The sequence below is a fragment of the Liolophura sinensis genome, chromosome 11, assembly GCF_032854445.1.
Source record: "Liolophura sinensis isolate JHLJ2023 chromosome 11, CUHK_Ljap_v2, whole genome shotgun sequence".
NCBI classification, from domain to species: domain Eukaryota; kingdom Metazoa; phylum Mollusca; class Polyplacophora; order Chitonida; family Chitonidae; genus Liolophura; species Liolophura sinensis.
The window spans coordinates 5874876-5891297 of NC_088305.1; the positions used below are offsets into that span (position 1 = coordinate 5874876).

General features: G+C 39.3%; 1 protein-coding gene across 6 annotated transcripts in view; it reads right to left on the reverse strand.

Moving 5' to 3' along the window:
• Window positions 1-16422, reverse strand: part of LOC135477514 (dnaJ homolog subfamily B member 6-like) — a 38722-nt gene that overhangs the window by 9635 nt on the left and 12665 nt on the right. For 3 of the 6 annotated variants that reach the window (XM_064757647.1, XM_064757645.1, XM_064757644.1), the window contains exons 2-5: window positions 8955-9070; window positions 6727-6836; window positions 5840-6025; window positions 4660-4720 (exon numbers count right to left, since the gene is read on the reverse strand). In XM_064757647.1, the coding sequence (XP_064613717.1) occupies window positions 4660-4720; window positions 5840-6025; window positions 6727-6836; window positions 8955-9019 (422 nt within the window). In that variant the 5' untranslated portion in view covers window positions 9020-9070. Of the gene's footprint in view, window positions 1-4659; window positions 4775-5839; window positions 6026-6726; window positions 6837-8954; window positions 9071-16422 lie in introns of all 6 variants that reach the window. The other 3 variants (XM_064757646.1, XM_064757643.1, XM_064757642.1) reach the window with 1 other exon arrangement.

Genomic DNA, 16422 nt, shown 5'->3' on the forward strand with positions numbered 1-16422 from the left:
AAACCGTGGAATATAGATGGTCCAGTGCATGTGGAAAAGATATATTTAATTATGTACAAAGGAGTGTGAGACTTGTATAAGGTGACTATAGTTGTCGCTAAACTACGAGATACAGCTGTTACAACTGTGAATGACCTGGATTATGTGTACATGCACTTTAATGTGAAGAAACAAACTGAACCCAACTGGTTAACCCAGGAAGCATCGTAAAATTGCATCTGAAAATTTCTTTGCCTTTCAAGGTAAATTCTCTAAATTATCGAAGACAAGAATGCCAAAAATATGGCAGTTCCACTTGACAATCAACATACTTGTAAGGCAAAATCTCAGTCCAGCCAGAGAATCAAATACTGTCTCGAACAGACAGAGCTATGTGAATCAGTTCATAAGGTTAACAACTTCTTGCTCAGACTTCTGGGGTTACTGGGACATGGAATTCTGCTTGACCCGATTTCACACAGGTGACCTAATTAACGCTGCAAGACCCCTGCCTAAATTCACTGTGGTGCTGCTGCTGATGGTGTGAGGACAGTGTTAGCGCAGCCAACAAGTCTGTCAGGCTCTTAGCTATCAGACGCTATCCTTCCTTTGATTGACGACATCAGCTCAGGTATCTGACAGGCCAAAAGCTTGCGTCCAGCCTTCTATTGTGCATTCTGGCTCCAGTCTGGGTATACATGTACTTATAGGATAAATGTTTCTGTATATACGTTATAGGAGAGGCCTTCATAGAACTGGCACACTGTGTCAGGTCTTCACAGAACTGGCACACTGTGTGCTCTTTGCTCTGTGAAAAGCCCCGGAAACAGGGTAATCCATTTTCATAACAAAGTAAGTCTGGTACATTTTAAATATGTAAACGCGATTTCCCAACGAAGTGATGTTCTAAATTAATTTGACGTTTTCTTATGAATGAAAGGCTCCGCTGTGAATCCACTAGGGCGCCAGTTTGGGAAACTAATCAAAGTAGCAAAATTTCATGCATGTGCAAATTTTTATCGCCAAATATTCAACCAGACACTTGTCCATGCTGCTCATGAATTCTGAAGGACAAGACCATTTTCTGTGCCCGACATATCCAACAAGTCAGTGGTAATTTCACCCCCTGACATGAATGCATGCGTATACCTGAATAATAATGTGTATACGTGCAGTTCTCCTGTTTCCAGCACACTAGTAAGCCTATTATTTCAGAGTCCATTTTAGAGACAGACTTATCACACCACCGCGAAATATTTTATTTAAGGGTGTCTAGGTAAGTATCTTCACTTCATAGGGAAGGCTGGTTAGGTTGTGGCTTTGGCCAGATACATGTCTTCAAATCAAACTCAACATATATAAATCCATCACTGCCAGAAATGATTTTCAGGCTTCACTCAATTTAGAACTGGATGTACATGGACATTTCTGAATCAAACTATACCAAAGTATTAAACAGTTCTGAGCATGTTCATACACCTCCATGTTAACTTTCTTTATTAAGTCTACCTGTCAAAGCCAAAACAGCTAGCCCATAATGAAATAAATGTGACCTAGTGTGTTTTTGACGTAACATGAACACATAAATACAGACGCACTCTCTCCCTCTATCACTCTCTCTATGGTTTATCATGCTTTCTCAAAATCAGCAAAGAATTCTTTCAACTCCCTAAAAGACATAAACAAATTTAAAATGGCTTTGTGACGGTTTGTTTATGTATATGTGTGTCAAAGTTTAACCTATGCCCATGTTGTTTAATATGTGTTTAGGTTTGGACTTAATTCCATGAAGACGTGGATATATTGTAGTCACACTGTAATTCAAGTTGTAATGTGAGCGCTTAGATTATGCAGAGGGCATATCACGTAACATGCCTGGAAATCTGTGGAGGGTAATATCATATAATGTGGAAGGATATATCAGATAATGTGGTATCATAATAGGTGGAAGGAAATGTCAGATAAGAGGGAAGGAAATATCATATAATGTGGAGAGAAACATCAGGTAATGTGGAACGAAATATCATGTGGAAGGATATATCAGATAATGTGATATCATAATAGGTGGAGGGAAATGTCAGGTAATGTGAAAGGAAATATATAATGTGAATACAAAAATTAGATAATGTCGAACCAAATATCGTATGTGGAGGGAAATGTCAGAAAATGTGGAAGGATATATCAGATAATGTGGAAGGAAATATCAGCTAAAGGTGGAGGAAGAGGAATTGGAGATGCAGGCTATTGTCAGGAAAGATGGGCGATAAAGTCTCGTTCAAATGCTACAACTAGCTGTACAGGTCATGTCACAATTTACACACAGGTTCACCAAATTACCCTCAAAGCTGAAAGTGTCTCCAACTAATTTCTGGTCTCTACAAAAAAGTTTATGCATGTGATGTCACAAACACTACAGAGTTTTACACAATTCCCCAGTTTGATTGGCTATTAATACTTAATACTGGTAAAAGTAGAAGTTAGGCTTGAAAAGAAATGCCAAAAAAACACTTGAACGTTGTCAAACCAATACATTCATTAAAAGCTGGAGCACTGCATTTCAAAACTTTAAAGAATGTGACAAGACGTATACAGCTACTAGTTTGGCTGCATGAACAAGCGCACAAGGAAAATAGCAGCAGCGGCCTTATTTATTTCAAGTGAGCGTTTCAGTTCTTATTTCTTTTTGGCAATAAACTTTGGCCTGTCAATTCAGCCAAGCCATACGCTGTACACAAGAGCCCTGCCTACACAACTGGCATAGAAGCTTTCACGACGTCCCACATCCCACTCTGGCGGGTACACTTACCAGGTTTACATGTCTCTTGAACTGTATGTACATGTACTGTACATAATAAAACTAGCCGCACATTATTTGATTCCTAACCTCATTTTCATGTTATTCACAATGTACAAGCTCATGAAACTTCCAAGTTTCTAGTTACAAGGTAGTGACCATACTTGCATCTGAACCTGGTGTGACAAGCTCAAGGGAACAAATGTATACTGCACATTGCTCATTTGAACGGCTACAAAACTGACCATGAGTGGCTGACAGTAAAAATAGGGATTCCGGGGTTTCATAAATCTTGCAGCCTTGGCCACGCTTGAAAAAATGTACCTTACCTAAAATTCAGCTCAGGCAATGCGTAAATTGAATTAAACTGGATCAATCAGAATTGATTCTGTATCCCTTTGCCTACTGTATTTCACCTTTCACACACCTGCCTTGATTCTAATTGATTCTGTATCCCTTTACATACTGTATTTCACCTTTCACACACCTGCCTTGATTCTAATTGATTCTGTATCCCTTTGCCTACTGTATTTCACCTTTCACACACCTGCCTTGATTCTAATTGATTCTGTATCCCTTTGCCTACTGTATTTCACCTTTCACACACCTGCCTTGATTCTAATTGATTCTGTATCCCTTTGCCTACTGTATTTCACCTTTCACACACCTGCCTTGATTCTAATTGATTCTGTATCCCTTTACATACTGTATTTCACCTTTCACACACCTGCCTTGATTCTAATTGATTCTGAATATTCTTGAGTACGGCGTAAAACACCAATCAAAAAAAAAAAAAAAAAAAAAAAAAATCTAATTGATTCTGTATCCCTTTACATACTGTATTTTACCTTTCACACACCTGCCTTGATTCTAATTGATTCTGTATCCCTTTGCCCACTGTTTTTCACCTTTCACACACCTGCCTTGATTCTAATTGATTCTGTATCCCTTTGCCTACTGTATTTCACCTTTCACACACCTGCCTTGATTCTAATTGATTCTGTATCCCTTTGCCCACTGTATTTCACCTTTCACACACCTGCCTTGATTCTAATTGATTCTGTATCCCTTTGCCTACTGTATTTCACCTTTCACACACCTGCCTTGATTCTAATTGATTCTGTATCCCTTTGCCTACTGTATTTCACCTTTCACACACCTGCCTTGATTCTAATTGATTCTGTATCCCTTTACCTACTGTATTTCACCTTTCACACACCTGCCTTGATTCTAATTGATTCTGTATCCCTTTGCCCACTGTTTTTCACCTTTCATACACCTGCCTTGATTCTAAATGATTCTGTATCCCTTTGCCCACTGTTTTTCACCTTTCACACACCTGCCTCGATTCTAATTGATTCTTCCACCTTATAGGGCCACCCAAAAGGGGTTTTTTTCCGTGTAGTCTGATTTATTAATTTCCAGAAAAACTTAACTGTTGGCAACCAAAGTGTCATCTTAAGGTTTTAAGTTGTTCTGAAAGCTCATTTTTACGCAGCAAACTGTAAGTGAAATACAGTATACAGGTACGTTAAAAAAAAATAAATCAATAAAATGATATAAGAAAGAAGGGCATTATTTACAGCATTTAAAAACAAATTTATCCTAACATTACTTGTACATCATGATGACATGCAGCAATATAACCTTGATATCATTTCTAGGAAAAATTATGAGAAATGACGTTGTTATAGTGATCTTGGCCTGTTTATTCTCTGAATGCTGTGGTACTGTGACTGCTTCAAATGCACCAGATTACTCTACTAAAATGACCGTCAAGGAGATAATGAGGTTAAGAATCAATAACTGGGCCTGGGAACTTTTTTGTTTGTTTGTTTTTCTGCTCTTTTTGTGACAAGGCAAAACAGCCACTGACTACAACTCACCCTGAATTGTTGAATGGATCGTTGTCGAAAAATGGTGTGAAGAAGCTGGGACCGCCAAATCCTGTAAAAGAATTTTGGAACATCGTACCATTCTGAAAAGCATCTCTCCGCTCACCTAAAACGGTAAAATAGCGCCAGGTCAGAGGAATGATGGTGTCGGGTGAGGGGAGGGTATTAAGGTGGACTGTGAACTGACACAGGACAGATAAGCTAACCCCGGCAGGAACCTTGTACTGCTTTAACTCACAGTCATACTTTAATACATACCACCAAAACATCCTCACGTGTTACCAAGCTAATTAACTGTACAATTACATTCTAAATAAAACAGCTTTTTGTTTCATTCACAAAATGAAGATCCTTACAATGGAGATGGCAAAATTTATTTATTTATTTGATAAGTGTTTTATGACACACTCAAGAATATTTCACTTATACGAAGACGGCCGTCATTATGGTGGGAGGAAACCGGGCTCGGGGAAACCCATGACCATCCGCAGGTTGCTGTCAGACCCTCCCACATACGCCTGGAGGGTAAGCCAGCATGAGCTGGACTTGAACTCACAGCGATCACATTGCTGAAAGACTTACTCTCAACCATGAAACAATCCTGTGTAATCGTGCACACATGACCAGAACATTAACACTTATTTCTGCAATTTTAATTGTTGTGAAAAAATCTTTGATCAGGCAATATGCAGAGTTCGTAATCCAGTGTCTTACACCACTAGACCATTTCACTTGTCACAGAATGTGTTCCTTAGATGTGTTAAATATGGCATGATTTAAACGTGTACTTTTGTCACATTTTCTTATGCAATATTTCAAAAGGGTCACCTTCAATCTTCATTCATTTTGGGAAGTGTAAATAACCACCTCATCTTTACAACATCCGCAATTCTTACACTTAGCTGTAAATATATTTTATAAAAATATATATGTGAATAGGTTGAGGAATTTGGTTTGAGGGAAAACAAATACGGGATGCATTTAATGCAATTCTAGTGGTGACAGAGAATGAATGAATATCTGGTGAACATATGAATGACAAATATCTGGTGAACATGGTGAAACAATGAATGAATGTGACAAATATCTGGTGAACAATGAATGAATGTCACAAGTACATGTATCTGGGGATAGATGAAACCCGACCTGGACTTTTTTACACCACATGTACCTCTAAAAAAATCTGCGAAAGGGTCTCCTGAACCAAAAAATTCCCGAAAAACATCCTCAGGGTCTCTGAAGTGGAAAGATGGAAATCCGAAGTTTCCGATATCGAAGTCCGCGTCAAACCCGCTACTTCCTCCTCCGCCTATTAAACCATCCCGACCATATCTGTCGTAAATTTCTCGCTTCTTCTCTGCAAAATACAAGAGCAGGCTTTAAGGAACACCTTAACAAAAGATCCACCTTAACTAACAAGTACCCAAAAGAAACAATGTAGATTTGACTTTATCTATTTTGATTGGTGTGGAGAACATGTCACTTATACAAAGGCGGCCACTATTATGGTGGGAGGAAACCCACAACTATCGGCTGGTTTTTGGCAGACCTTGAGCAACCGCATTTTCGTGAAAGGATCCTCGGTTAATGAGCTATACAAGCATGCTAACCACCAGGCCACTGAGGCCCTTCAAACTACATAGAGCATGAATAAGGTTACCGTCTAATCTCAGTGTGTCAGCCAGACATTGGCAGTATTTATTGAATAAAATGTAGTCTTACGCCATACTCAGGATATTTCACTGATACGACTGCGGTCAGCATTATCTTGGGGGGAAACCACGCAGAGTGTAGGGGAAACATATGATGATCGGCAGGATGCTGACAGACCTCGCATGTACAGCCAGAGAAGGAGCCATGTGCTGAGAATACAAAAACTTTGTGCATTTCCGATCGACTCTACATGTGAACAATGCAGACATTTGAACAATGTGAACAATGCAGACAAGCGTGACTTGCTATTTGAACGCTTTATTTTGCCACTACTAAAGAAGTAACTATGATTCTATGCAATGCCTTATGCATGCACACTTCTGAAAGACTTGTTTGCATACTTACTGTCAGACAGGACTTCATATGCCTCTGAGATCTCCTTAAACTTCTTCTCTGCCTCCTCTTTTCTGTCAGGGTTTTTGTCTGGATGCCACTTTAGGGCCAACTTTCTATACCTGATTGAGCATAACAACCCCGTCTCAGTTTAAATCACATATTATATACATGTATGTATACACGTGATCATACATTAATCACGACAAGCAACTTCTACCTTCACTCAGCAAGTGTCCTGGATGTAAGCCTGCATGGACTTTTTGAAGTACATGCATACTGCAGCTCCACGTACTGTGAATTTGCAAGGGTTTTCTTCACAGATTCGTCCAGTGTTCAATAAAGGTGATTATCACCTGAATATAACATCGTTTATTTATTGATTTATTTGCTGGACTTTTGCCTAACACCATGATCAAGAACTTTTCTATGACGGCAGTCACTTTTACAGTGGGGGGGAGCCAAAGTTCCCGGGGGTGAACCACCAACATTTGGCAACCTACTGACAGACTTTTTCATGTAGGTGATGTACAGGCATGTACACCTGTCCATATTCATGGAAGACAAGTGGTGGTCAATGAATGTTAGACTGTGCACACAGCCATACGAGCGGTGTCAACCGCTTATCGTCGTCACCGAGGCTCCAAATGCATCAAGTACATGTAATATATGTGTATATGTCTTACACTGGCATCAATTCATGGGGTAGCTACATGCACACTATACAGATTGCACAATGGAAACAATTTAACATATTTACAGTATCAGCGTGTACCTGTACCAAAGCATGTCATCAGCCCCCTGCCGTGAGGTATTCTACCGTAAACAGCAAACAGGCTTTATGGGGAGCGTCAATCTAAACATCCAGGTTGTTGTTTCCCACACAATACCACCCTACAGGCCTGGCTGCCTGGATTATCAAGCATTCAATTTAATACAAGTACGTCCATCAGGAAAACTGAGTACCCAGGGGACATTTTACATCAGAACACATATTAGAGCTTTCCTTTTGTAACCTTGATGTAATTTCTCTGACGTTCTTAAACAATGTGTATAAACCCATCAGAATTAATTAAACAATTTCTTTCATCACTGCTGTACAGCACAGCCTATCCATCCCTAAAGGCATTCACCCAAAGACACATGGCAGATATTAAAACCTGTTATTACTTGTATGTTTGGAACTTGAGTGGCATTAAAGAGTAAGAAAACATTTTTCTGGAACAAACGACAATGATTATCACCATTAACGACTATAAAATTAAACACAATTTAAAGTATTTTTATTTTCATTTCCATTTCTACTGATAAGCTTCACAAAGCAGTTGACTACACCTTGTAGATTATTGTGGCAACCCCAACAAATGATGCAAGACAGTTATATATTCGAAAAATGAAACAATTCTTGAAAATGGTGGAAATAAAACCAAAATGTAATATCATGTATCAACTTATTTGTTGGAACTGTTGCAATCCTAAACAGCGTGAATTCTTCCAAAATACCTACACATACACTGTAAAACATTTGAATTAATTGACGTATTTGATTGGTGTTTACCGCTATATACAAGCATATTTGACAAAAACTTATTTTTCTACATGTAGATGTGCATGCTGTTTCAGCTCAGCGGCTGTCCACTATAAAACTGCTAAGGTTGTGGTCACTGGATCGGTCACAACCATCCATAAATACATGAAGACGTACATGTAGAACAGGCATGCCTAGGTCATGTTGATCTTGAACTACATGTGTACACAGTACATGTAGTTGGCAGTGGTTGGGGAACTGCACTAATTGTGATTGCTGAGACAAAGATAAACAAAAAATTTCCTAATCATAAGGCGATTTTCTCATCAGTGTTCCGTGCTTGAAAGACTTACACACGTACATATACATGTACCCCTTCCCAAGAGTTAATTTATTTAATTGGCGTTTTAGGCCATCTTCAAGACTATTTCGCTTATACAATGGTAGCCAGCATTATGGAGGGAGGAAACCGTAGCTTATGGGATACCCATGACCATCAACACATTGCTGGTAGATCGTTCTTGTAGACCTGACCCAATGCTAATATATATATCTGATGCTGCCTCACTGGAACAGTTATGCTGAAGGCACTAGAAAGGATGCCCACACCCACGCACATTATACGGACAGCGAGGCAAATTAATTGTAAATGTGGAAATCTGTCCAAGTTAATTCTAATTCTGCAATGAACATACATAGGTGGATTACTTACGCCTTTTTTATATCTGCATCTGAAGCGGTTTGCCGCACTCCGAGTACAACGTAGTACTCCACCATGGTGAGGGATGTATCTCTCTATCACAGCTCAGTGGTCAGGGCCCGCCCTACCTGATAACACAAACACAGTACACTCATAGAGTATCAGTCATCAGTTTCAGGTACTACACACGTACGATTGTATACTAATACTTTATACTAATATTTACTTATTTATTTCATGTTTTACGCCATCCTCGAGAATACTCTCACCTGTATGCCGGCGGAAAGCATTATGGCGGGAGGAAAGCGGGACGAGACAGAAGGAAATTAACCCACGACTGTCTCCAAGTTGCAGGCTGACCTTCCCACACAGGACCGGAGATGAAGCCAGCATGAGCTAGACTTGAACTCAGTGACTGTATTGGTGGGAGGCTAAAGTTCCAATATATATATATATATATACATATATATATATATATATATATATATATATATATATCCATGTGTACAATTTTGATTTTGAACAACATTTAGTTGCAAGAAATATGCCATCAATAGGGATCAGGGTAGCAGGGCCTTGACGCCATTTTACTGACATTCTTTTCTCAGCTCACGATTAAGCGGTGACATTAAAAACAACATTACAGTAGAAACTAATACATTGCAACATTCTAGGTGTTGCACTACAATCAAATCTTAACATATGTATCAAGATATGTTTCACGCCAGCAGATTACAGGATTAAAAAATATGCCACATTCGGACTAAGGACACACACACATCTTTGTACATATACAGTATACAGTTACACAGTATGGAGGTTTTTATTGTGCTACCTCTCCCCCTTTGGCTCAACAAAACATTCTACATGTAAATATTTACTCATATTAAAAGGAGGGTGTGGACACCACAACAGAAAAAATCTGACTGTCTAATTTGCTGAGTGTGAATAGAACATTAACACGTGAATAGCAGAGGAAGCTCTAAGAGTTGTCAACAAAAACAACGCAGTCAGACAACCTGTAACAAAAACAGCAGCACACTCAAACCTGAAAATCCACATGCTTGAGACGGTGTGAACTTTGGACAAGGTCGATTGTACAAAGTATGTACAGGGAGCCCAGGCCTAGCACTGGGGACAATTCACCTTGGGTTTACTCACTAATCAAACAATCCTGCACACACGCTACATGTACACAATGTATGTAAAACACCACCTTGCAATGTTTGTAATCATCCCCCTTGGCATGAATTGTTTTACTCCTTTAGCTGTCCATGTACAAATTGTTCCCTGGTTTTGACGTACATGTTATACTGAGTTTTACATTATCAAGTGCTGTAATTAATAAAACAGGGTTTGGTCATTGCCAAGTGCTATAAAACTGGGTCTGGACAGTATCAAGTGCTATAAAACTGGGTTTTGGTCATTGCCAAGTGCTATAAAACTGGGTCTGGGCATTACTAAGTGCTATAAAACTGGGTTTTGTTCATTGCCAAGTGCTATAAAACTGGTTTTAGGCATTGTCAAGTGCTGTAAAACTTTAGTTGGGCAATGTCAGTGCAATAAAACTGGGATAATATGTGGGTAATGTCAGGTGCTGTACAACCTGCGTAATTTGGGCAATGCCATATACATGTATGTGCTATAAAAATGGGTTTGGGTAATGTCAAGTGCTGCAAAGCTGAGTTTGGGCATTGTCAAGTGCTGCAAAACTGAGTTTGAGCATCATCAATACGAAAAGTGCTGTGCAGAAAATGCTTTTGTCAACCGGCAAGTACATGTACATACATTGGAAAGTCACCTTGATAGTGTTTATTGAAGATTGTGTAAAAAGGGTGAGTGTGATGACTGACTGGTTGACATATAATACCAATGTCCATACACTCATGATTACTTCATTTATGCATGCACAGGTAAATACAATGATGGTCAGCATCATTGATTCGAGAAGACCAGAGGGTCTGGAGTAAAACCCCCAGCCCTTGGCAAATTATTGACGAACATTCCCACACACCTAAAGAGATGACTTGCATGGGCTATTCCCCCAAACATGTCATGGTATACATGGCATAGTATTTCAGGCAGCCTCACAGTTTGGGCACCTCCATGAAGATATCAAAATGTTCCTGTATTTGGCCATCATATAGAACATGTCAGGGGTACCTCTTCCCATACAATGACGGCCAAGCTATTAAACTAACCACTGTTATCTTGTACAGCAGGAGCAGCAATGTTAATAGTCTGCCCACAAAATTTCATCACACAGGCAACAATAAACAGAAATGACAGATTTATAGGCCCCGATTACAGTAGGGTATATACAGTTCCTCACTGTCCTGACAAAATCCATCTCCAAGTACAACTACAGTTTTTACTTGCTTACCTGGCTATTTAGTGCACAAGACTTTTTCACTTTAAAAATGCAACTTCCACAAGTACATGTAGGTGGCCAATTTTATGAGCTGAATTATCAAACTGTACTGGCATTTCGCACGATGAACTTTATAACTGTTTGTACAAGTTACTGTACACGTATCCATGGCAACTTGGTGTAGTACATGTAAATGAGTAACATGTGTGCACACCAAGTTGAACTTGTCCTCATTCATGTAAATTAAAACTAACACAGCAAGCGGCAACTGATATCTTCAACAGGTGTTGCCACAACAGTTACATGTACAGCTAACCATACTAACTGTACATGTCTATAAGCTGGGCAGTTTCAGGGAAAACCAGGCACAAAGTTGTCTTAAAGCTAAGTTTAGCATAAACAAAATTTGTGACTGTGTTGTTGATATTTAGATTTATCTGTTGCGCAGATTATCATCATTGTAATGGCAGTTTACAGCTACTGTACTGTAAATACACAACGCCGCTGGCTGATCATGTTACATAGTCACATCTGCGGCACACTCCACAAAAACTTAATTTTCATGAACCTGCATAGAGTGCACGTATCACACCTTACTCATTATTAAGGGCTCAAAAGTCAGAGCATCTCAGTATCCAAGTAATCATGTAAACTTTTGGTTGTAGTAGAACACAATATGCCAGCTAGACCTACACTGTATATGTGCACCAGAGTTCCGCAGCGCAGACTTCCACCAAAATGGTGGTTTCTCTGGCATTTCCTCTTGCCTTGAGTACAGGCTCTAACCCAGTGGAAGGGTATAGGGATACTATGCTGAAGGCTTGATGTTTAATGTCTTATGGCTTTAAAAAAAGACTGGTCCAGTTTTCTACCTGCTCCAGTATGATGTGTACAGCAGCAAGAGCCCCCAGGCAAGTCTTCTTTCCCCTACAGCCAAAATGTGGGGGTGGTAGACCAAAGCCAGGCTATTCCTGCTCTACTCCTTGGCTATATTTATACACACTTCTTTCTACATATAAAGTATATGGCAAAACAAAACAGCTAACTGCTACCGTAAATATCAGCAAAAGGCTATTAGCATAACCAACTCTAATAATAACAGTACATTCAACCCCATCTGTCCACATGTATATGTATGTTCACATGTTACATGTACAATACACTGTTAGGCCCGAATTTAGCCCCCAAACCCATTGCAAGATGCAAAAAAAAATTTTTTTTTTTTTAAATCAACATCATACTTTTTGCATATTAGAATTATGTCATATAACACTAAGCTTGCCAGTTTGCTTGATTCTAAGAGTTCTGGTAATCTTTATAAAGAGGCATTTTACATACATGTATGTTTTGAAGAGTGAAAGGTGAAATGACACCCAAAATATAAGTTTCAGCACCAAAATTTTACGACAAATTTATAACCTGAATTTGCCTCTGAAAATGAATTTCTTTTTTTTTTTGGTCAAATACAATGTTTCACTGTCTTAAACATAGCAATCATACAGGTGAAAAACAAGGCTCCAAATTTCTATCAGGTGTGTACTCTATGCTTCCTTTCATGTATGTTAACCAGTAGTCTCTGGAGAATGGGCATCTTACTGTAAAACATGTATGAAGTCATCAGTTTGACAACAAATCCTTTTGATCTTTAAAATCAAACAGCCCTGGTCACATACATGTCCAATTTTTCTCAGCAAAGAACAGATATACATGTAAATCCCATTTGAAAATGTCTACACTTTTTTGTTCACAACATAATAATGCTGTCAAAGTTTTACACGGTGTAAACACAGAGAACTGTGAATGCACCTACTACAGCCCTGTACTGGTGAAGGCTGCTTCAAGGTTGTGATGTCAGTCACAACATCGAACTGAAACCTCCGCTAATGGGGTGCCCCTGAAACCTCTTCCCGCAGACCAAAAGCCACTGACTGTTTGTTTGAAGTTCTGTCCTATCCTGTAGTAGGTGTGGGGTGAGGTCAGAAAAACTTGAGCAGAATTTAAACTCTGCTACGAAACAGGAACACCCGGTTTCCTCAAACCATAATGCTGGCCGCTGTTGTGTAAGTGAAATATTCTTGAGTACGGCGTAAAACACAAATCAAATAAAATAGGTAACAAAACAGGAACAAATGGTACGCTCTTAATGGCGCCTGAACCTCTTTCTGTAGGCAGTTAGAATATCACTCATTTACAATGTGCATGTTGAAAAATAAGAGACGCAATTTCCCTCTATTCACAAATTATATCATGGAAAGGAAACTAAAAGAATTACTCTAACGATGAACACGATAAGCAAAGCATTATTAACATTATGAACATGTACGAGTTTTACACTGTATGCGGTGTTGGATCATTGACCTCCAGAACCTCCAGTCTGTTTTCTCTAGCCAGAGGCGCTAGCAGAGGTGATGATGGCTAAAAGAGGCTTCTGTTTTCAGAAGAGACAGCAAATATGCCATGAATGCTTCTGTGTTTTGTGTATGTGAACAGTATATTACAGGTAACACACAGGGTCGTGACCTCATTCTTATAACAACACTGAGAATACATGGTCAGCCTCCACACATACCCTATGTTAACCAACATGATGATATACACATGTACGCTGAACACATGGCAGGTGCTTGCATACATTCTAACTTTAAAAAAAGTGCTGTACTGTAATTTGTCAACTTTTTCACATGTTTGGAACGTGTTTATTCAAGCATAATTTGAAGACATTATTTCTTTGAATGATTAAATTATACTTTTTGTGCAGCCCTGAAATTGGCCAATACAATGAATATACATGTACAATGTAGTCGTGTCCAAAATCAAATTGCTCTTTCACATGCAAAAAGGTTGAGGAACCCGATTTTAACCTTTGAATCTTCTTGATGAGTGTAATACGTGCACTCTTAGCAATGCACCCTGCCCCTAAAAATACAAACCTGCTCTTTTTTCGCTAGACACAATGTCAATACATGTACTGCATGTAGATCGGCGGAGCAAATTGCCACCTGTACCTTTACTTTCTAGGAGTGTACTCTGTCTTGTGTGCCTTTAGATGTCTAGCTGAGGGTCAGCCTAAGTACATGTATACACGTATGCACTCTGCACATACATATAAATTAAAGCTGAACTGCAAATGCTTTTTGTCTGAAAGTTACCAATGTAAAATGCAGGGGAATGACTGTGTTACCTTTTTCTATAATTTAGTATTCACTAGTACATGTGTTTAATTTCTAGCTCTGACTAGAATTGAACTGCACATATATGTATATATACAGCCTATAATTTGATTAAAATGCCATGGATAGTACCCCTTGCATTACAGAACATCCCAGCGTTCATTCATCTGACCGTCAACGTCATAAAAACTGTTACATTTTTGTAAACATGAATGACGGGGGCCTCAACTGATGCTGCGACATTCTAAAATCACAGATACACAGATTCTACATGTACAGCTTTAAGTCCGATAATTATAAACATTTATATTAAAAATATTTAATGAATTACTATGACCAAGAAAATTTCCAATATCGCACACAATAACAGAAGAAAACTGCTGGTTACAGTTTTTGCAAAAATTCAAAGGGTTACTATTACTGTATTTGAAAACGTGTGGGAAGTCAACAACATGAACCACATCTCAGCACATGTGGGCAGGGCCTAAATTTGAACTCAGGACACTGGCAGGTCAGCGATCTCTAGCCTGGTGCCCTTATCCCCTCACCCTGCATACCTATTTATAAGATGGGAATAAAACATTAAGGAGAGGATAAGGGAGGGGGAAGGGATGAGGGATCAGGCAGGGAGGGGGAGAAATGGGGGTAATGGCAGGGGCTGCAGCATTCCACATGCTGCTGACTCACCCTGCTTCCATCCTAGTTGTCAGTACCAGTACACTTACAGAGTGGAGCTCTGCACACATGTATATACAGTACACTCCACGGACTGCACACACTATACATGTAGCAGTCACAGCAACCTGACAGTGCACCAGGGAGCCAAAGTTTCACAACCTGCAGAGTTCCAACAACACACAAGGCGGGCTCAGGGTAGAGTAGGGAAAGCCTCCCTGGGTGAGGGTGGAGTTGGGGTTGGGCTTTTACTCAGGGAGGAGCAATCCTTTCAAACGATGATGGTATCCAGCAAATAATGGTTGCAATATTGGAATACAGTCGCAAAAGAAATTGTGTAGTGGGAAATTCAGCTTGTAAGCTCTTGGTAGGTTCTCGCTCGGGTGGAGCAGCAGCCCGTTCTAATGAGGACATCACACTGTAATTCTTCAACCTTTTCGCATGTTTGCAAGGTGTTTATTCAGGCATATTCTGAGGGCATTATTCTGTGCTGACTGTATAATAAAATTATACTTTTTGTGAAGCCCTTTTTGTGCACTCCACAGCCTTGGTAATAATAACAGCCTTGGCAACAACACAAACTTTACCAAGTGTGACATAAATTTACATGTGTACAGACTATCCTGGTGAAAAGAAGTAATCATCAACAGACTGCGCAAAATGACAAATGAGCATCATCAACCATGTACTCTTGTCACCAAGGTACCACAAGGCTCTACTAATTCCCTGACAAAGGTCTGCTTTGAACTCGCACCTTTTAAATGTATTAAAGCTAATATAATGCTACACATACATGTGTGCTGCCTTCTGGTTTAATATGCCCAGGAAGAAAAGCTAACAGTGTCAGGCAAAAACCATGCCAAGCTTCTCGTCACACTGTAGGTCAGACAATATTAAAGGTGGTTTAAAATGCCTGCAAGCATCCACCATAAAACAACTAACAATAAGCTAGCGTAAACAACTTGTCAAGATATCAGTACATGTACATAAAAAGTCACTGCAGTTAATCTCAGCTGAATTTAACAAACACAATGAAGAAAGCAGAATTTGACTCTTTTCACTAAAGTGTACAAAAGCACATATACATGGAAAGTACATGTGCAAAACTACATGTACATGGAACATACATGTGCAAAACTACATGTACATGGAAAGTATGTGTACAAAACTAAATATGTGTACATGGTGAGGTAGAGAAGACAGGTTTAACATACAGTGGTCTACCACACTGTAACTCCAATTATCACTGACGGGAAATAAACAA